This window comes from Podarcis melisellensis (genome assembly GCF_964234715.1).
Source record: "Podarcis melisellensis genome assembly, chromosome: 4".
NCBI lineage: Eukaryota > Metazoa > Chordata > Lepidosauria > Squamata > Lacertidae > Podarcis > Podarcis melisellensis.
Genome location: NC_138531.1, coordinates 39,345,055 through 39,367,662, shown reverse-complemented (window position 1 = coordinate 39,367,662; position 22,608 = coordinate 39,345,055). Strand labels below are relative to the sequence as shown.

The window sequence follows — 22,608 nt, the reverse complement described above, 5'->3', positions numbered from 1 at the left end:
TCTCTCTGGAAGCCACGCCCATTCATTTCCTGGCGTGATTCCGTCCAATCCTACCGCGCGCGGCCTTTCGCATCTCCCTTTACGGTCCCGCCCATTTCGTTTGCTACAGCCAATGGCGCCCGGCTTAATGACGTAACGTGACTCCGTTCCCAGGATTCTTTTGTTTGGCGGGATTGTTCGGAGCTTGAAGCTCCGGCCGCTAGTGCTGTTGCTTTTGGGGAATGAAAGGGGCTCCCGCGGTCTCCTCGCGCGTTGTGTTGAGGCTCATCGGGTCCTGCCCCCTTTGCTCATTCAGATCAGTGGAACCTACTTCCAAGTAAGTGCGCCTAAGGTTGCTCTTTAGTATTCCTAGAGGGATGCCGACCAGGATAAGGATGGGGATTTCACTGCCTTCTCCCATGCAAGCGGGTGTGGCTTGTGTGGTGGTTTACAGAAGTAATCCCCCGCCCCCGCTCACAGAGAGGGATTAGGTTGACAGGGCTAAAGTAAAGTGATTCTGAGGAGGCAATCTGAACCTCTCTTAACTGGGAGTAAGCCCCTTTGAGCTCAGTGGGGTTCCCAGCACAGACTACATCCTTGAAACTTGTGTTCTGTATTTTGTACCCAGTAGTATTCCACCTGTGTTCTCCTTGCTGCTGCGTGGAACAGCGCATGAATCAGACCTTTGGATTTTGCAAGCCAAGCATTTTAAATTTACTTAACAGAGTGTGGTCTGTTTATTGCCAGAGCGCTAGAGAGAAGGGTGAGCTCTGCAAGCAAACTACAGTCATACCTTGGGTCGAATGTGCCTCGGGTTGAGCGCGTTCGAGTTGTGCTCCACGGCAACCCCGAAGTAATGGAGCATGTTACTTCCGGGTTTTGCCGCTTGTGCATGCACAGACGCTCAAAATGACATCCTGCGCAGATGCGCCGTCGCTCGTTACATTCGCTTCAGGATGAGAATGTGTAAAGCCCAGCATTTTGAATCTTGGTGCCCAGCCAATTCTTTTATTTCTTACTCACGCATGGGTCAGATCTGTTTTCTGACCCAGAAAGAGAAAAGAGTGGTTGTAAGCCTATTGCCGTTTGTGTCCTGCACCATCAGATAACTAAGATCACATACTTTTAGAATCAACACTTCCTTTAAAAAAGAACATATGTGATCACTGTCTCTAACTCAGTGTGGCTGGGTTGGTTGAAATGCAAAAGCTCTTGTATTTTTTGTTCAGAAGAAACTCTTTAGATTTTATCTCCCTTGATAGCATGACCAGCTGTAGTTGTCAAAATGTCAACTTCCACACAGTGATTAAAGTTACAGGCTTGTCTTCCTTCACATCTGGTCACCTTGGAGCCTTTCTCTTGTATTCAATAGCAGTAGTGTATCCCCTATGACATTCCTTTGAGATTGCTATTGTATACTGTACTCATTTAAGATGTGTACATGTGTACAGTGGGGCTTGCTTATGAGTAGACATTTTATAGGTGCCTGAGAAACCAGATCATCTTTAGATTAGAACTTAGCTATTTGTAGCACCGTTACTTTTGTATTCCAGAGCAAGAAATGCTTTTAAGGCCTGTTGGTTGAGGTAATTTACATCCTGGGAAAAGCTTGATTATGCTGGACAGTTGTAATTTTCCCTGGCATTACATGTGGGATTTACTAGATTTCTGTGTCTAATCCTGATTAAAAATTGTCTAATTTCAGATATTTAGATGTTTGTCACTAGTACTAATGCCAAGACTGGATTCAGTGGACCTTACTTCTTGAACATCTATAGGAATTGGCAGCTAAAGGTGGTACCCTTCTGCTTTAACTCATCTTTAAGTGTAAACAGTACATGGGTGAAAGCAGAGGACCTTACTCAGCCTCACTTGCAGCCTTCCGGGGCCACATCAATGATAACAATTAGCCACCAAGGATATGTTTTCCCTCCACTGTTGGAGGCAGTATGCGCCTGAATATTAGTTGCTGGGAATTGCAGCTGAGGGGAGTGTGGTTGGGTGTTGAGCAGAGTGCAGAGCAGGGCTGGTGAGAAATGTGGCCTGGGCAGCTTTCAAGGGCTCAGTGGAGAGACGTGGAGGACTGTATTTGGCCCCCAGGCCTGAAGCTCCCCACCCCTGGGTTAAACACTGCAATCCTAGGTATGGTTATCAGGAAGTGCCCTCTTTACTTAGACATACATATTTAGAATCCAGCTGGAAGTGTTTTGTTGAACTGAATTATTTGTGTGAATGTGACTTTTTTATGGGCACAGACTGATCCTTCCTTACTGAGGTTAAAATGATCTGCTTTCTATTGCTTTATTGCCAAACACTTATTATTTTTCAGATTGGAAAAATGCTGCTCAGATCAAATGCTACATTAAACAGAAGAATCATCCTACTGAAAAGCAGGAGACTAACTCATGGTCGTCTTGCAGTGGACGTATTTTAAGGAAATATGCTGATGGATCAGCAAGAGAAGTTGTTGTCATATAATGGGGAACTCCTGATTTTCCAGCTGTCAAAACTGAAATCCACACAAGGCGGTGGTACAAAAGTGATGAAATTGCACGTCAGGAGAATGACATTTGACAGTTGTACTAAACAGTTTATTGAGACGTCTACTGGGTCATTCAGCGATTGTGAGGATGGTGTGGAAATGGTTCATTGCAGCTGCGGATCTGACTTCAGAACAGGAATCCTTCACCCTTGTGTTCTATTGAAAAAGAAAGTGAAGAAGAACACAAAATATACTTTACTCTTGCTTCATAACAGTAACAAATTCGAGCTGGTTCTGCATTTTAAATTGGATTATGAACTGAAAGAACCCGTAAAGTTGCTTTCTGGCCCAACGGTTTTATGGAGCCATGCAAAAAGCCTGTTTCACATTTCTCCCCAAACTTGCACTGTTTTACGTGCCCCTGTTCAGCTTTGTTCCATCAAATGGGCGGGTGAGATTAAGGGTGAGGGTGCTGTTGTTCTGGGAACAAGAGCTGCTTGTTTGACAGACAGAGGCAATGGGCAAAGTGTTCCCAAATCAGATGCATTCATCTGGGGTACCGAGTGCTTTGCCTATGCAGTGGAGAAACAGCAAGCGCTAACAAGGGCCACTTTTGTTCCTCATGCTTATGGCGGCGTGGTAGCGTGTGTGCACGTTTGTGAAGTCGATGCTGCGAGAAGCAAGTTCAGGACGTCAGTTGTCGCAGTCACATGCAAAAGCCAAGTCATCATTTTCCAAGATGGTCTACCAAAAGATGTCCACCAGCTTCCATATGAGAATCCTTGTTCTGTACAGGTAGCAGCAGTGGAAGGAAACAGCCACTTGGTGGTTGTAACCTTTGCTTCAGGAGATGTGTGTGCACTATGGAAGCGTAATTTACAGGTATTGATCTGATGCTTTGTTCTTAGGCTTGCAAAGGTTCTGCCTTCTGATGTTATGCAATATGCTCAACACAAACCAGAAACTGGTGCACGTATTGAGTGATTGAGCTTGCCTATATTCTGTTTCCCACAACAGGCAGGGCCCAAAGCGGCTTACAGCAAACATTCAAAACCTTGTATTTCCAGTGCTCTTTATTACAAATAGAACATATCAGTAAATTCAAAATGACAACAAACACACAAAATTTGGAATACACAGAATAAATTCAGTATTACAAAAATGATAATAATATGAGTCTTAAGAACATAAATACAAAGCAAAACAAGAGTTAACAAACAATACAGTTTCTAGTATTGGTTTTACTGCATTCCAGGGAGCCTGGCTACCCATAATTTCAGAGGTGATGGGTAGATGGCAAACAGCCGGTATACAGGCTAGATGACATAAAGCTGGCTCCCACATCTCTCCTCCAGAGGAGGATTTTCCTAGCAGTTGAGATGAATAGGGAAGCCTTTTGCCTACATGGAAGCTGCAAATGCATCCTGGATTTCTGATGTTGCAGAACCTGTTGTGTGTAACAGGGGTAGTGAGATGTGCTGGGGCTGATGCCAACCCAGGTGTCATTCTACTTTCTTTGAAAGTCATTCCTCTTAACCCAGAGCTCATGGTAGTTACTCCGTGTTGAAGCTCTCTGTGGAGTCATGGAGGCAATTTTGAAATAATTTTCTAACTTGTTCCAGGGCTGAATATATGTAGATGCTGCGGCTAAGTCCTCACTCAAATGAAGTCCTGAACAAAGGCACAAAACCAAATACTTGTGTGTTCAATGAACGTAGGTGCACCAGAAATAAATTTCAGAAGAATGAAAGAAGTTTTAAGTATGCATAACACAGCAGATGATAAAATGTCCATGCTCCATCTCCTAAGGATGGATTCACACAATGTTTGTCGCTCTTGAAATTAATTGAAGAATAAAATTGCTTGAAATGTCCGTTATAACTGTAGTTGGTGCATTGTGGGTCTAGCTGCCGCTGCGCCATACTAGCTTAAGCTGTCAAATATGAGAATATTTTCATTTCATGTGCATAATGTAGATATTAACGGAATGAAAACATTTCCAATGTCACCTTACATTGCAGGTGGTTTCTTCCTGGAAAAATGTGAGGTCTATTCTGGTAGATGATTTTGTTGGCATTGGAACGGAACAAATCTTAGTTCTTCTAAAGACTGACTCCATCTCAGAAAGTTTAAATACATTTCAAATCTCCAATTTTGGAAATGTTCACCATGTGGTAAGATTTACTGATTGGGGAAATTGTTGGGAAAGGTTTCGGTAAAAGGCATTAGGCAAAGAGTCATTTGCTTCACGGCTTGCTTTGATTCAAATTGAGGAGGTTTGGAGGAAGGTGTGCCTTGCAGAATCAAATGCCTTTCATAACTCTGCAGTGACCTTGTTTTGACATAATGCTGAACCATGCCTCTGAGCACCTTTGTCTTGCATATGCTCCCATCTCTGGCATGGCTACAAGGAAGAATTCCTTTTTAGATTAACTGCATTCTGCAGAGTCATCCAAATTCAAACGAACCGGTTAATCTTAACTGTGGTCTGTTGGAACAACTCAACTTAAAGGAATAGTTTCTGAAGTTAAGTTGTTTCAATTAAGCACACTGAAGATCAATGGCACATGAAACTGGTTAATCTGAAACAGGAACAGACGCTTCTGATCTTGCGGAGGTGAGATGGGAAGTGCTTGAGCCTAATACTTAAAGCTTACCTAAGAAAAAGCTGCAGTTATGTCCAAACCAGGCTACTATGTACTATCAATCTCATCTTTCAACTGAAAACCAGTAGATGCGTAGAATATTTTTTTAATGGTTGGGGTATAATTAAAGTACATATATTTTAATAAATCTATATTGCATCAAATCTACAATATTATAATTATTTGTAACATTTATTATAAAAATAGAGAAATGTAGGCTTTGAAGTGGATACAATTGTCATTTTCACTCGGGTAGCACATGAATGGAAGGCTTTTACTTGGTCCTTGTGTGGCTCAGTTTTCCACATTCGTGCCTCACTTACTTTCAGGCATAGAGTTAAATATGTTTTGCCTGTCTTTAGAATAACATAAGCTATGAAGATGACTCACATTCTACACAAGAGCTACAAAAGAACCACTTCCTTACTATCAAAGGACTTGAAGCAAGACTGCAGGTTTGGATCCATTATCTGCCTCTTGATATGTCTTGACAACTTGGGGCTTGTTTTGTATTAACTTTCATGCAGCATAAACTCTGTTTTGGATCATTCCATTTCATTGATGTTTGCAAATGCAGAACCAGGTAGTCGTACTGCGTATTCCCTGCTATAATTACTGTTGAGTTGTGTTGAGGGAATCTTAACTTACTGGAGTGTTCGGTGTCTAAACTTCTCGCTGCATTCTGTGGGGCTTGCTCTCAGGTATAGGTGCACAGGGCTATAGCCTTGCTCTCTTCAGGTTTTGAAGTACTGATAGCCATCACTAGTTTGTTTGGAAGCTAGGAAAGAAAGGCTTATTGCCCATGATTCACTTTCCAACCCAAATGAAAATAAGGGATAAGCACTAGGAGTTATTGTCTGGCCTCCTTCTCCTGCCTTGTATACGTCCTTGAAAACCTAACGTTGAGATGATGATGCTTTTCTTATTGTAGGTGCCTTGCTGCTGACTTTATTTTACATCAAGTTTTGAGGTTGTCTACTGTGGATGACACATATAACCTTAGCTGCTACTTTGCTGTGAATTCACTTATGAAGACCTTTGATGGGAACATGCCATTGGCCAGGAATCATAAGAATTCATTCATTCATTCATTCCCATTCAGCCTTTACTGGCATAAGTTTTGCCAGTAAATTATGGGCAAAATCTGAAGGGCTACAGATTAGCAGTTTAGGTGTCCAAGGGCAAAGAGCAAAAGGGTATCTACATCAGCCTAGCTGAGGACTGGGGGTATAAAAGAAAGGCAGGTTGCTGAAAGAAACTCAATGTCCAAAGTTCAGGTAACTGCACAATTTCTGCAGTGAGTAGCTACAGATTTTTCTCTCTGCATTGTTGGTTTCATCAAATAATTATCACAGCAAGCACAGAACTTCCCATTTCTATGTTAAGCTATGGTTTTTATTTTTTTAACAGTGAGAGAGGAATCTACAACTGTTAGCTCTTTTAATATCTTGCAAAAGAAAGGCATCTACTCTCGCAGTGTCATCATCATGAACTCTCTTAACTTCTTTTGTATCCCATAGGCTGGTTTTGCTTCTGTTCGAGAGCTACAGCAGCATTTACGGCTCAAAGAAAAGGTTCTGGTGGAAAGTTGTGGAGCATTGATTGACCTAGTTCAAGACCAAAAACACAGTCTTCCAAGTGCGGAAAAGGTATGCTACATGAAGATTTATTTTTTTTCTGTAACAGAGACATGTTTTTTTTTAAAAATATATATATATATAAACAGGTTTTGTTTCCATTCTTCTATAATAGGTAGGGACACAGGCTTCCAATACGTTGCATAAGAGTCACTCATTGGTAGCTGTAACCATGTAAGAAATATTTCTCTATGTTTGGGGTCAACTTTTTTCACTAAAGCCAAAAATAGCCAGTCTTTAAGGAAATGCAGGTACAAAATTTTGTTGCTAAAGGACATGACTATCACAGAAAGGTTCCTGTGCCATACATATATTTTCAGCTCAAAGCATTGCAGTCACTGGTTCCTTTCCATAGTTTATGTGGAGTAATACAGAACTCTATCTGTTCACCAATGGGTGGAATTCTCTCTCAAATTAGAACAAAGGAACAATTCAAAATGGGTGCAGTTTTTGAAGTTGTCAGGTAGGTAAATAGCTGCAGCTGTGGTTTGGAAAAAACCCTATAGAGGGTTATGGAAACTCTTTAGCATATTTTGTTGTAAAAGTGGAATGTACCATACTGATTAATCTTTTAGCTGAAATATATGAAGAATAGTAGTATTTTCCTGGTTCCGGAATTGTTTGAATTGTGACACAGGCTTGTTTTGGGCATACGTGTAGATGTGTGTGTCTTTTCTTGAAAGGCAGGTCTTGTTTCCCTCTGGGATGAACCATTGGATAATGACACATCAACTCCATCTATAGACAAAGAGCAGCTTGTGCAGGAGGTTTGGTACCGTGTGGTGGAGGACAGCTTAGTAGTTGGAGTGAAACTAATGGACACATATGACATGTAAGTTGTATAAATCCTATACATTAACTACGGATAAATGCTGCTATTGGTAGAGATTATATAGCCTACAACTGCAAAATTTAGAAATACAGTGGTACCTTGGGTTACATACGCTTCAGGTTACAGACTCCGCTAACCCAGAAATAGTGCTTCAGGTTAAGAACTTTGCTTCAGGATGAGAACAGAAATCGGGCTCCGGCGGCGCGGCAGCCCCCATTAGCTAAAGTGGTGTTTCAGGTTAAGAACAGTTTCAGGTTAAGTACGGACCTCTGGAACGAATTAAGTACTTAACCCGAGGTACCACAGTAGAAAATAGAAAAGTTAAGAATGGTTCCAAAAGAAAATGCAAAAAAAATCCTGAGTTGGATGAATGTATGTTAGATTTATATGGTATAAATGCAAGGTACATTTTAGTGTATGTTTTTGCTACTATGAAGACACTGTAAATCTCAAGTATATCAAGAGAAGATCACAGTACACTGCCATTCCTGCATTTGTTTTTTGTTTGTTAAGTCTGCATTTTTCTTTTTTTGAACAGGCTGCTCAGTGACGTCCGTTTATCTTTGGTAATGGTTCGGAAATGCCCTTCGTCTTTTCCAGCTAAGTGCCGCTGCAGCGTAGTTGCGTTGAAGAAAGCTGCGCTGGCAGAATCCGCCTCCCACTGGCAACTGGAGCCGCTGCTTAAAAGGATCAAGCTCGATTGCCATAATGGGAAGGAGTGCAATGGGGAACCTTCTCAGGTGAAGGTGGATAGGACAAAAACCTTCACTGCAGTTACCCAGCTGTCCCCTTTCTTAGCATTGCATGAAGTAGGCTGCGTGGTACTGTTACATGCTACGAAGAGAAGCTGCAGAGATGACGAAATTCTGCAGAAAAGCAAAAGAATGACTTTATTATGTGGGAAGATTTTATTAAGTCTGGCTGAGATTTCTGCTGGAAAAGGTTCGATAAATCTAAAAGATTATAAATACACAGGTAAACTTTTTATGCAGGGATTGGTAGCTACTTGCTGTACTTTTTGGACTGTATATTTAAAAGCTAGAACTACAGGTTGTTGTTTTTTAAGCTTACCTGCTGTAGTATAGGAAATGTTGACCTTAGTTAGAAGACTTGAACAGGAATTGAACCCAGAACAGGTTTACTTGGTTTCTGACTTAGGTATTTTGCCAGTTCGGTCCCAAAGAGCTGAATAGGTGGCAATAGTTTTCTTTAGAGCCAAAACATTACTTTAAAAAGCAATGGAACACTTAACATTTCTTCCCGTCTCTGAAACAATGTCTATTCTCTCTCTCATTCCACCCCACTCTGATCTGGATGAAAGCTTCAAATTTAATTTGTGTGACTAGGAAGATGACTTAATAATTCTGAAGCAGTCACCTGAGCGACGAAGAGGTTGTTCTTGGTTGGTTTTAGGGATGATCTGCAGGATGTGGGAGGGATATTGTCACCAAACAAGCAGAGTTTAAATTACTCGTTGACTGGCACCAAGAGTTTACAATAGGGCAGCAAAAATTAACCACAAATGCCTTCCTATCATAAAATAAGCTAGTCTAAAGGAATGCAATATCTAGATCTCAGATTTGATCTAGGATTTTGCTTAATTGAAGGATTTAAAATGAAGGGGAAACAGTTGAAGGGATGCTTTGAATGCCCTGCACACCATTTTAATTTCACGAATGCTTTTCTGCCCCTGCTGCAGGCTCCGTAAAAGATCTTGTTGCACTTTGTGCAGTGTCACACAAGGTGTCACTTCAAATCATTTCGTCTGACTGTACATTGATTCACATAAAAACATGGCTGCAGGAACAAATGGAGTGTGCAGCAATAAAAGAATATCCCGATACTTTCATCTCTTGTAAATCCGGAAATCTGAATGGCATTGTCTTCAAGTGGAATCTCAAAACACCATTCGAAGGAACTTTAACAGTATTTTACAGGTAATGGCAATTGAAAAGCTGGAGATACCTTTCTCACCTCATTTTGCCTTGTGAGCATGACAGCTATAGCCATTGCTGTGCTAGCAATCTAAGACCATTTTGAATAGCTGTGCTATGCTAGCTAGATGAGTAGGTCATTGGATTCTCTTGTAAACATTTTAAGTGATCTGCGTAGGGGAGCATAGAAGACCCCAGAACTATAATTACAGTGGCTTCATTCAATGAAGATGATATAAACTTGAAACAAGACACCTTGTGGAATTTTCAGAACTAACATTGCTATCTACCTTATGGAAACATACGATGTTCCACTTTGAATTTGGTATTCATGCAAGCCAGGTAGAAGCAGGTGGGCACAGCCATAGAAAATACACGTAACTTCCTTAGAATTTTGCTCAGTCATTTTAGAGGATATTTTTTACGGGACAGGTTTTCACTGAGAGGATATTTTTTACGGGACAGGTTTTCATGCTCAGTGAATATTCTTCCAAGTATTCTACCTTAGAAAGAGCTTTTAAACACTATAAAATATTGAGTTGTGAAACAGATTTCTATTACGGCTTAATTCACTTATGTAAACATGTTTCTATCCTAATTCCCATAGGGTTTCATTGCCTTGGTCATGGAACTCAGCTCACTGAATAGCTTCAAAGAACCTCATTTCCCCTTTCAAAGATTACTAATACCAAACATACTCATCTCAGTTACAATGCATATTTTGAGCACAATATTTAAACAGATTGTTTAAGTAAAAGCCAGGCATGGGGAACCCACAGTCCCCATAGGCTATTGGGCTTCAACTCTCATCTCCAGCCAGCATGGTCAACAATCAGGAAGAGAAGAGTTGTGGTTTAGAGGACTGCAAGTTCCTCCTCCCTGCTCTAAACCTTAATTGTAACTTCTCAGGGAACATTACTGTCAGTATAACTGAGCCCTGCTTGCTCCTGCCTTTCCCCATACTTTGCGTTTGTTCCAAAGGGAAATTCTTTTTTTCACCTTTAAGTATGGTGCTTCATGTTCTGAATAGCTTCTGGTTTACATTTAAACTTCTGCTTGTGAATTTTTATGAACAATGATAACTGACCTTTTTTTTTTTACAAATCTGCTTTACAGACATGAAACGATTTTGTTCCAGTGCCTTTATAACCTTACCAGATCGTTGCCACCAGCCTGTAAGATAAAACCACTCAGGGTAGGAAGCAGGAAGGTACTTGCTGAACAGCTTGCACTAACTTTAGAAAAGGAAATGGTCACTATCCGGCAAGCTTCCTCCGCAGCTCTAAGCCAACCTGAAAACCGCTCGTCTCTGATTTATGAGGAGAGCAAAGAAGCAAGTAGCGTCTCTGCGGTGCAACAGTTCAGAGAGCAGTTTCAAAGGGAGCAGAAGCAATGCATGCTGGGTATGAACCGAACAGTGGGTGGGTCCTTGTACAGGAGACTCATTTTGAATGTATTTGAATCGCAGCTGAATTCTGACACAATTGCATGGCAGTGCTCATTGCTTGGCAAACTTCTTTGACTTATTTCTTAGCCAAAGCTATAATGTGACGCGCTTCATATTCCTATTTATGATTAAAATGAAGAATCCATTAGTGCTCTTATATTTGTTCAGCAAGTGATCAATTGCAAGGGAATTATTTTGCAACGTTTCAAAGAGCTATGGTGAAATGCCTGCCTGAACAAAAAGTACGGTGGTCAATAAGCTGCCTTCTGTCAGTATTCTGTATTGAGACTCTCCATGCTTGTGCTTCTCTACTTAGAGCAACAGGTTGGGAAAGAGAGACAGAGGCCTTGATTTGCTGTCACCTGCCTTCCTCTGTTTCGCCCACACTGCTGTTTTGTGTGCCCAACAGATTTTTAAAAGTTTGTGTTTCACTATAGCTTCGGAAAAGATCCTGCATCATAAACTCTGCACCCTGATACAATGGGAGAGTAAGGGTAGCCATTGTTTGTTTTTTCACTGAGCGAATAGGTTGCCCAGCAGCTTGCTATCCTAATTAGGTCACAGAAGTACTGTGGCCAGAATATTCACTGAAAATGAGTTGGCAAGTGGTATTTCTACACTTTTTCAAAACCGCATCTCAATACATTTCTCAATACATTCATGGGTACACTTCTGCTGTTCCATGAACAAAGATACCCAGAATATATTTCCATTAGGTATCTTTTAAACTTCTATGCATACTTGTGCAAGGAATGTTGCAGATGTTAGCCAACCTGTTGGCACATCCCAAAGTCAGCCTCTGTTTCATGTTTCTTTATGTTTCCAAAAGCCTTTCTCCAATGATACTTCTCCTTTCCAATAGCTCCATTGCACTTATTTCTCTTCAGACACTTTTTAAATCTTTTTATTGTGGTGGAATAGAAGCTTTCCACTCATCTTTACATTTGATTCTGTTGACTACAGTTGGAGAATGTGATGCCCAATATACATTGCATTTGTGTTTTACAGACTGATACAGGAGTTGCTGAGCAACCGAAAGCTAGCAACATAGGCAAACCAGATTCTTGGCTTTCTAACAAATGTTAAATCTCAGCATGTCTAGAGACAGGCTGGTTTTTTATATTTGCCTTACTTGTTTACATGCATGTTGTAACCTGTTTTTTAAGCTACAGTAACAGGAAACTTGATCACGCCACCTATTAGATACCATCAAACTTCCCAATAAACATTGTTTATTCCATATTGGGATTACAGAATTGTTCTTCATTTCATATATCGGTGAAACGAAGCAGTTTCCCTGCAGCTGTGCAGAGAGCTGAAAGCTCATTAATAATCTTCATGCACTAAACAGTGTTTTTAATGGGTTTCCAAATCTCTGCTCAAACCTATACATTATGATGGCTATTTAGTGTTATTCTTCTCAATAGGTCCCTTAGATGTTATGTTCTGCAAATGGGGCCTGCTGCAAAATATTTTGGATTGGGAGTCTTCCTGTTCAGGGTTCTTGCCAGCCAGCCACGCTCTCTCTTTGTCCCATGCCCTCTGCTCCTCCTCTTCACAATTTTCTGCCTTTCCTCAACAGTTCTCTTCTATTCCAGGAACCATGTTCAGTCCTTCTCAAGCTCTTCTGTGAGTTTTTTACCTTTCATGGTATTTTTACTGTGTGTCTGCAAACCTTGAGGTTTTCCCCACGGCTGTTGTTACCTCTCATGTGGTTCTGGCTACGTAAGGGTCTATCATTTATAGAAGAAGCCTGTTTCTTCAAATTTATATACTTATTTTAAAATTGTTTTCTTCATGTAGAAGAGATGGAAAGGGGGAAATACAGAATATTGTAGGCAATAGCTGCTTCTTCTGCTAGAAGCATAGTGAGCGACAACTTTCTTAGGGCTGGGTTTACATGTGTTGCAAAAAGATGTTAAGCTCTTGAAAACTACCCCGTCTAAGAAACTGCCTGCAAATATGAAGAAATATCTGGCGGCCATTTGAGTGACTCCTTGTTAGCTTTGACTGGCAATTTTCTGAAAACATTATCATGCACTTGTAGAGAGTTATCCATTAAATACTTTTGAAAGTAGCATTCTGGTCATTGATTTGATATGTGGAACGAACTGAGTTGATAAAAGCTGTTCATTTTCGTACTTGTCACTGAATGAAAGAATTTAACCCCTTTTGTGTTGTGCATCAAAAGCACTGCTTGGGTTGAAAAGGATCCTCAAGAATTTCAAACCGTAGTTACTTTATGAGGCTTCTTGCCTTTTAACCTGGCTTCAAGCAAACATCTTCATAAACTCAAGAAACCTCTCAGGTTCGCCAGTGCTTCGCACGGGCTGCAGAGCCTGCTTCATTGCACCCATGAGTGCACATAAATGCTTCTGTGAGCTCTTGCTTCTGGGTAGAGGAAAAGTGCAGAAATAACTGCTTAACAGGTTAGTATCTCCCCATATTTCCCAATCGGCAACTTCTATTTTGGAATAATCCTGCAGTTCGATTAGGTTTTTATTGTGCTTCAGGGTGGGTTGGGCATTCCCTCGTCCCTCAGTTCCACAGATTAAAATGATTGCCAGGTCATTGTAATGCTTGGCTCAAGAGTAGGAGTCTCTGCAAAAACCAGCACTCCATGTGGCCAGTCATTGCATGTGGTACAGTGGTACCTCGGGTTACATACGCTTCAGGTTACATACGCTTCAGGTTACAGACTCTGCTAACCCAGAAATATTACCTCGGGTTAAGAACTTTGCTTCAGGATGAGAACAGAAATTGTGCAGCGGCACCACGGAAGCAGCGGGAGGCCCCATTAGCTAAAGTGGTGCTTCAGGTTAAGAACAGTTTCAGGTTAAGAACGGACCTCCAGAACGAATTAAGTACGTAACCAGAGGTACCACTGTATTTTTAAAGGTTACAGTACATCAAGCTAACCTTATTCCATCCACTGATTTGCTTACTTCATTGGTGTTTCTCCAGTGTTTTGAAGGGAAGCACAACTTAAATAAAAAAAGACCTTGTGAATGTGCACCGATCCTTGCAGGTGCTTGTGCATGTCTGTAGCCTGCATGAGACGGCAGTTCTTTCTGAACTCCCTTCTTTTCAAATTGCTTCGGATGACGTAGTGTCTTCAGTCGTAGTGTCTTCAAATCCATTCTAGGTCACTTGCAAAAGGATATTCACTTTAGACAAGTTTTGCCTGGGTTAGGATAAAGAGGGGATGCCACCTGTCTCAGCATCCTATCCTTCCCTAGAACATCACTAGCTGACTGATAGTTTGGTTGGTAAGGAGACTTAACCATCCAGTTCCTATTAATGCACTGAATTTTGCCACTTTGGTACTGATTTAGTAGTTAGTGGAATCTGACAAAAGGAGGCAGGTTATCAGAACTGGGGAGTAATATATAAGGAATGTCCTCAACTGTTTTGATTCCCAATTGACAAGCAGGCACAGTGGTTACAAGCGGTGTGTGTGTGTGTGTGTGTGTGTGTGTGTGTTTGTGTGTGCATCTCCCAGCAGAGCAGATGGCAAGGCATTAAAGGAGGCCAAAGTGAAAGCTCTATGATATTTGGAAATTTCTAGAGCATAAAGATAAGCAGCTGGAACGAAGGTTTTGCTACCGTTTCCAGTTGCCTGGCTTAGTTTTCTTGCAGGGCTACATCCCAGATTTGTTTAGTTGTGTCCTTAGTTCTCAAGGCCACAAGTGTAACAGAGCAGGGGACGATGACCCAAAGTGTGATAGTTCCACTTTTACATCTCTCTTCCAACCAGAGGAGAAGTTATCTGATGAAACAAAAGAGGCTAAGACAGAGGGATTAAGATTTAACTTGATCCAATAGCAGTTTCAAGTTTGCATGCCAAAATGGAACTGGATTATGTAGTAGTACATTCCTGCTGTCTATACTCTACAGGGATTGATATGTGTTTTGTAACTTGTGGTTTGAGTGGAGTCATCCCAGATCCTACTCTTTGAGTTAAGGCATTCGGTGTGCAACATGGAACACCAAAGGTACAGTGGTACCTTGGGTTACAGACGCTTCAGGTTACAGACTCCGCTAACCCAGAAATAGTACCTCGGGTTAAGAACTTTGCTTCAGGATGAGAACAGAAATCGTGCGGTGGCAGCGGGAGGCCCCATTAGCTAAAGTGGTACCTCAGGTTAAGAACAGTTTCAGGTTAAGAATGGAGCTCCAGGACAAATTAAGTTCTTAACCCAAGGTTACTGTGCAAAAAATCCTGCATTGTATATCTACTAAAAGTCCTTGTAAATGCACAGCTGTGAGCCATGTGTAAGTTGGGCTCTCACCATCAGTCACAAATTGAACGTGTGAGCCTCCTTTCGAGAAAAAGAACCTAGGAAGGGCAATGGTAGTTCTTTGGGCATTCTCAAAAACATGCAGACTGGGCTCCCTGCAGTCCTGTTGACTGGAAGACTACACCAATATATCTGAATGCCATCACCTCTCTTTCATGGTTGTTGATCAGCGAGTGTTTGAAAAAAGACCATTTTTTAAAGTCTTTTGGTAATTTGTAGTGAGCTGCTCCTCAGTACAGGAGTAAGAGAAATCCCAAAGAGCTCTTCTGAGTTTTACTATTGAGCTTTTAGCAGTGATTTTTATTGTAACTTACAGTACTATTATTGTTATGTTTCTGCATTTTAATGCATTGTGATTTTGCATTTTTTTTGTGTATTGCTTTTTAAATTTTTTATAATGAAAGTGGAATAGAAATGCTTTTAATACATCATAAGTAAATATGTGGTTTCTGTTTCAAGCTGGCTGGAGAATCTCTGAACAAGAGCACTTCTGTCTGGTGTTGGTGATCAACTTATTCTCATCTAGATTTCCCATTCTCTTGTCTTTAAGCCAGAGGTGTGTTGTTGTTTTTTTTAAAAAAGTTTGTATTCCATTGACCAGTAGGAAAGCTTCAACTCTCAAGAGATTGCTTTCTTTCATCTTTGTTGCATGAGTAAGTACATTTGTTATGCCCTGGTTAGCATTGGGGGCTTATACTGTTCTCTTTTCATTTATGTAAGCATCTGCTGAGGCATGATAGTTTAATTTCTAACCAGAAATGACCTGGGTGCACTGTAACAATTAAGTCAACTTTCAGTTGACCAATAGAAATTAAACTTTGAGTATGTGGATTTGAGAAAGATCCTTGGCTTGTGAAGGTGAAGCTAAGCTCTGTCTTGATTCTGCCACAAAATGGAAACGTATTGGGCAGAAGGAGGTTTTAAGCCCTCCCTCTCCCCATCCAGCCATCCATTAAAACCTCCCTACTTTTTATCTAATCCCAAATTCCACAGCCTCTCACAAATATGAGAGATAATGGGGAAAGCAACTGGCAGGACCAAGCAGCAGATTGAAAAGTATTAAGCACCCTCTTCCTGTTTCAAGTTTCTAAGCCACAAACACTGCTCTCTTGGACCTAATCTGCATACGAGAAGCAACAGTTGGATTTTAAACGCATCCTCATTAACTGTAGTTAGTCAGGGGTGCTAAGAATTGGCAGCAGACTCCTGTCTCCCTCACAGAGCTACAGTTGTTAGATTGCCCTGTGGAGAGGGATCAATTGTTAAACCACCCTGGTAGCTCTGTAAGGGAAATAGCGAGGTCTCCTAACAATTCTCAGCAGCTTAACAAACTATACTTCCAAGGATGATTTGGGGGAGGAAATGGGTGCTTAAAGTGACACAATACTGCTTTCAGTGTATATGTGGGCACAGCCTTGATCTTCAACCCTGTGTAACTTGAGGATAAGGGATAGCATTGCCATGTGATCTGTTCACTCCGCTCTGATAGGTGCTATCATCAGTTTTGGAGGACAGAGACGGCGCTTATTACATTTTATTCAGGGACCTTCCTCCCTGCACCCTATGTCAGGGGTGCTTAACTTGTGGCCCTCCAGACAATGTTGCACTCCTATTCCCATCAGGCCTAGTCAGCATGGCCAAAACGTTGGGCATAATGGGAACTGTAGTCCTGCAACATCTGGAGAACCAAAGGTTAGGCCCCCCCTGCCCTATAAAAATTGCTGGTGTTAGAAGGAATGATCCAGAGTTTGACCATAGAAGTTACATGCATTCTTAAGGGTCTGTCTGGACCAGGCCACAGTGCTGACAATTTGTTTTTTTAAACCTGCTTTTAAAGGCAGAGAGACAGCTAGTGTATCATCTAGTTTGGCCATCGGATGGAGGTGAATTCTGTGACAATCCAGTTTTAAGAGTCACCACACAGCCATCTGTTGCGCTTGTCCTTCCTTGGACAAGGGCCTGTGTATTGTATATGCATGTGTGCACATACAAACACAGCGAAGAGTTGGCTTCAAAATATAACAAACGGAGACAGCTTGATTAAGCCCAGAGTCTGACAGTAATGACAGATGAGCGATGTCTGCTCTAAATAAGGTCTTCTCTTTCCTGAAGCGCTGGAAGAACAACAGACGAGAGTGGCATGCTCCAAATAATGAGGGGGTTGGGGAGGAGGGAAAGCATACTGCCTCCTTCTAAAAGCAAAATAGAACATCAAGCCACAAAATTACATCTGCATTATTGAACAGCATTACTGTGGCGAAGGAGGGAAATGGTGGAGAAAAGCTATTTAAGGAGGATAAAACGGGGTCATGAGGCATCTTTTACAAGCCGCTTCCCTATGGCACTGAGTCTGGCATACATACAGCTAGATATTGGTCGTAGCAATTAGTACATTGCAAGGCTCTTTAGCCTACTCCACGAGGGCTTTAGTGACCAAGAGAGGCAGAAAAGGAGATCTTCTAGAAAGTTCTGGACCGATCATTCAGGGGGCTCAGGTCAGGGTTCCCCCGGGTCTCTTGAGATCTGGCTCTCAGAATTCCACCCCCCGTCAGTCCTGAGTCATATCTCAAGTACGGTATTTTCTGAGTCTGTCCATAAGATAATGCAGCCCGTTGGGCTGAAAGGATCCCCCATCCCTGTGCTACAAACATCAGGTGTTGCCAGGCTACATGAGAGTGATGTAGGCGTACAGGTGGGAGGCCTTAGGGAACTGCGATGGGTCTGAATTTTTTACTATATTCAGGCAAGCAAAAAAAATAAATGTTTTGCCTCTAAGAATATAATTTATTTATTTAAAAACCAACAGGCTGGACCCCCATAAAAGATAATATCTTATTTTGATGGCCGATACATCTGGATATACAGAGAATGACTGTCGCTTACTGACGGCAATACACTGAGACATATTGTTATAGTTAGTGTAAGACACACAGTTTGTCAAACTCGCTTCCCCAGCCTCGGCAATGTTCACTGTATTGCATTCTGAGTGAACACACAGCACTTCTGAAAACTGGGCCCCTTAAGTCTATCTTCTGCATCTGTCCAGCATGGAATATTCCATTTTGAGAACAGAGGCACATGGTGTTCTGTTTTGGCCAGACACACAAAAAAATGGTCAGAACAAAAGACCTGCCCTGAAGTCATACGCTGGCAGAGCTGCTGACTCATTCAATATTCCCAGACCTTTCAAAACACGGGCTATTGAAGCTTGAGTTTAGGTTATAAGAGCACATAAGTAATTTAAAGCATTCCACGAATCCCATACTTAGCCACAGAAATGGACAAAACATTCAGTCAAACTTAAACCTAAATCCCAACACCAATTTCTGAAGAAAAAGCAAGAAAGCTAGGATATAGTGTATTTATGCGGGGAATAGGGAGTTGGAGTCTGGGGAACGTTCTATTCCCCTCCTTGAAAGTGCCTCCTGAGTACAAATGATGAAATATTTACAATTGTTCCACTTGATTTTGTGGGTTTAGGATTAGAGAGCTTCTCAACTTCCTCAGCAGTTATACTGCCTCCTAACTCTAAAGGAATTTGAGTCTTAAGACAAGTCTAAGCTAAGCAAAGGGTAGGGAACTGTTGAGGGAACTTTGGTGGTGGAGCCAGACTGCTTCTTGCTGAAATGGGATTGTCTCAGATATTGGGTTGCAGCCAACGCATTGTAACAGATTTTTTTGGAGGAGGGGAGATGAAGGGCAAGGCCCCTTGTGTGAGCAGAAACCTGTTCTGCTTGTGCAATAGGAGTTCTCATGAGCGCCATGACAGTGTTCCTCTGAAGGAGAGAAGGAATGGGACAATAATGTAGAACTTGATCCTGGCTTGGGAGGTGCTGAACTGGATGCTGCTTTGGGACCAAACAAGTTTGTCAGGAGAAAGAGAGCCCTGCCCCAGTGACAGCAAACCCCACTCCCCAAAGCATGGAGGAGGCATTATCTGATCTCCTGCTCCATCCACCACTAGGGAGGCAGGCACTATCTAAGTCAGATCGTGAGCAACCAGTGTTGACATGAAGTCGGTTGTAGGTTGCACAAGCAGGCCCAGCCTACTCACAAAGGTGCCCATGTACTTGCCTGGTCTATTGGCTTGGGACAAGCTCCATGTGAATGAGTGTGTCCTAATCTTCAAAAGGATTGCTCAAGGGACATGCCGGGGGTTGGGACAACATCTGAGCTTGCAGATAGCCATGAACCTCAGAACTCTGCTTTAGCTGTTGATTTGCTTGGGCCATGTAGTCATAGAAAGCTTTGGGTGATCATTGTGCTGAGAGTCCATGTGCCATGATTACATTGTGCTGAGAGAGCCAAGACGGCAGTGTTGGCTACAAGTCATTGGCTTTACAGGAATCAATGAACCCTAAGATTTCAAGAGCATTTATATTGTTAAATCCCAGTAGCTGGGATTTCCAGTTTTAAAAAAAGGGGGGTGTTATTTCTCTCTTCAGTACCTGCTGCATCTTTTCTAATTTTATCTGAGATGGAGGGGCAGTTGCTAGTCATGTCATGTGGAATTTGATTGACAGTGGTGGTAGCAAGCAGGAGACTAAGGGCCAGTGACTCATCAAGAAGCAAGGACCTGTTCATAATACTTGAGAGAGTGCAGAGAGACAGGGCCTTTTGGGGGTGGCACCAGAGTTTTGAATACTTACTTTCTCCACAGCACTCTTTAATGCACCAGATGAAGCCAATCATATTTGACTAAGCTTTTAATAGATGAAGATTTAACTCTGTATTTGCTATTTAATGCTGATACATGAAACTCCATACAATGCAACCTGGAACAGATTAGGTAGATACATAAAAAAGGTGTTTAAACACTGTCCTTCCTAATGAAATTCTAATTCGAATGCAAAGGGCTCACCTTTTATCAAATTGGCATGTAAAGTTCTGCGCTACGTCAATGTGAATGGTAAGTAGAGCTGAACCAATCAGATCTTAAAATTTACCTGCTTTTATTCAGATCACATTGAATGCATTCGTTAGAAGTTGTGACTTATTCAGATATTCTCTGAAGTATAATATAAAATGACAGAAAATAATTACTGGCATAAATGTAATGACTATGTACATCATAGAAGGAATGATTATAACCCAGGCATAGGCAAACTCTGCCCTCTGGATATTTTGGGACTACAACTTCCATCATCCCTAGCTAACAGGACCAGTGGTCAGGGATGATGGGAGTTGTAGTCCCAAATCATCTGGAGGGCAGAGTTTGCCTATGCCTATGCCCGATTATAACCTGATGAGCTCATTTCACGCCCACCAGAAAAGGGTAAATCCATTTATGATCTGGAATAGGAAGGGCAGCCTGCGACCTGTATATACATGAGGATCTGGCTGTGCTAAGCCAGGCACGGAGTTACCAAAGCAACTGCAGCTCATTGCTTAGCGTCTTCTTTCTAAAGCATGGATAAGAACACAGCTGCGATCACATATAGAGTCAAACATAGGGGAACTTGATAATTGTAAATTTAAAGGAATACTTGGGAAACAGCTTCTGCATAATTTTAATCCATCACACTATTTCAGACATTAGCTTCGTAAGTGAAAACTGGCAGATATTCATCCAACCCTTATATTTATTCTGCTCTAATGACGTGTTCTCCCCACCAGGAATTGTTATTCATTTTAGTGATGAAATAAAGATACAAAAGCAACACACTAATCTGGAGAGTCTTGCACAACTACTGTACAAGGGGCGGGGGGGGGGCTGGAAAAAGACTTAACATTAGGATCCATTTCAGCAGAGAATATCAAGGAATTTCTCTTTGGTGAGACGGCACTATTACAATCTTAACAGAATTGTTGCAGGGAGGTGTAAGAGCATAATGCAGGGAGGTGCATACGTAATGGGTGCTATATAGAGCAACAATTCATTGTGGCAGAGTGTGAAATACTATGCACACTTACTTGCGGGGGGGGGGGGGAAGCAGGGAACTCCTTGTGAATGCAGTGCTCTTCATACACATAGGATTAGACTGCAGGGCTAAAATCCTGGGCATGTTTGTGGGAATGAGGCCTCCCGCCGCCGGTGACCTTCCACTGTTCGGATTCTGTTCTTAGACCGAGGTAAAGTTCTCAAACTGGGACACTATTTCTGGTTTTGCAGAGTTCATAAACCAAATCGTTCTTAAACCAGACTGTTCTTAAACCAAGGTACCACTGTATAGGGAAAGTGGAATCAGCACTGCCTGAAATATACCTTGGGGACTGCCCTGATTTCCCAAGCAACTCAATCCAACATCCTCACAGAGCTCCCAGGCAGTGTGAAACAGCTTGTAGTCCATGTGGCGCTGAAGTCTGAGCTATAAACATTGTATTAACATTTATGAGGATCCAGTGACCCATTGCTGTGAGGGTTGGCAGCATTATCGGAATTGCCTCCGCTTTTGCAAATCCATGCTCACGACGGGCCCAGGAGCACTTTGGAACTGGCTGAGCATGAATGAGTATGTGCGGTTTCTTGAGGGGGAAGCCCCATTGCGTGCTGCCTCCGCAAGACAATTTCATATTCATAGCTCCGGTAAGCAGTGCCTGCTGATGGGAATATCACACGAGCAAAGGCTAGAGAGAACCCTTTGTAATCAAGGTTGGGATCAAAAGAGAACAATAGCCACTGCCCTCAGGTATCAGGCAGCAATTTATATGCATGCATCATCTCCCAGGAACGGTTGGCTGCTGATTCTCAGTTTTTGGACCTGCTGTGAGGCTACAATAAAATGTATCAAAATCTAGAAGGTACCCAGAAGGTACCATCTGCTCCAGGCCTAGAAACTCATCCAAGCTCACGTTAGCCAGAACCATCCCATTAACTGTCTGCCAAAAGTGGAGTACGCCAGAAACTCAGAGCGGTGGGAGCTAAGGTCCACAAGTGCTTTTCTTTTCACTCATTCCCACCTGGATAATTTCCCTCATTTTGGGGTCGTCTGTGTTGGAAGGCTTATGGTCACCACCTGTTCTTTCAAGGTAGGTTCATTTTATGACTGAATGATTCAACAGGAGCAGCTGCTGTCTCTCTACACTGCCTGTTTCAGTCATAAATGATTCCGATGGACATGGTAGAACAACAACACTTTGCTGCATGACCATTGGTGAGCTGAGGCTGGTGAGGATGTCATGCTTTAACACTATAGGAAAAAGAGACTGAATGAGATTTGGGCTTCCACACTTCCTTTCTCCCCTTCCTTCATATACATAGATGGGAAATTGAAAGCTTTCACTTAAAATTAACCAGAGTACTGTGGGACGCAGGTGGCGCTGTGGGTTAAACCACAGAGCCTAGGACTTGCCGATCAGAAGGTCGGCGGTTCGAATCCCTCCGATGGGGTGAGCTCCTGTTGTTCAGTTC

At 42.0% G+C, this 22,608-nt stretch overlaps 1 protein-coding gene across 2 annotated transcripts; it reads left to right on the top strand.

Moving 5' to 3' along the window:
- The first annotated feature begins 12 nt into the window (after nt 1-12).
- Nucleotides 13-13,036, top strand: FANCB (FA complementation group B). 2 transcript variants are annotated; one of them, XM_081907556.1, is made up of 10 exons: nt 13-316; nt 1,685-1,773; nt 2,309-3,343; nt 4,483-4,635; nt 5,469-5,561; nt 6,627-6,755; nt 7,427-7,575; nt 8,114-8,550; nt 9,275-9,512; nt 10,626-13,036. In XM_081907556.1, exons 3-10 carry the CDS (start codon nt 2,420-2,422, stop codon nt 11,029-11,031), a joined length of 2,529 nt encoding a protein of 842 aa, XP_081763682.1. In that variant the 5' UTR covers nt 13-316; nt 1,685-1,773; nt 2,309-2,419; the 3' UTR covers nt 11,032-13,036. The 2 variants fall into 2 exon arrangements, with proteins under 2 accessions (XP_081763682.1, XP_081763681.1); XM_081907555.1 differs by lacking the exon at nt 1,685-1,773 and having other exon boundaries at nt 14-316.
- Nucleotides 13,037-22,608: the final 9,572 nt, after the last annotated feature.

Coding starts and splice junctions, on each gene's coding strand:
- FANCB (XM_081907556.1), top strand. CDS start 2,420: ATGCTGATGGATCAGCAAGAGAAGTTGTTGTCATATAATGGGGAACTC. Junction 4,636..5,468: donor TTGGAAATGTTCACCATGTG/GTAAGATTTACT, acceptor GCCTGTCTTTAG/AATAACATAAGCTATGAAGA. Junction 8,551..9,274: donor AAAAGATTATAAATACACAG/GTAAACTTTTTA, acceptor CCCCTGCTGCAG/GCTCCGTAAAAGATCTTGTT.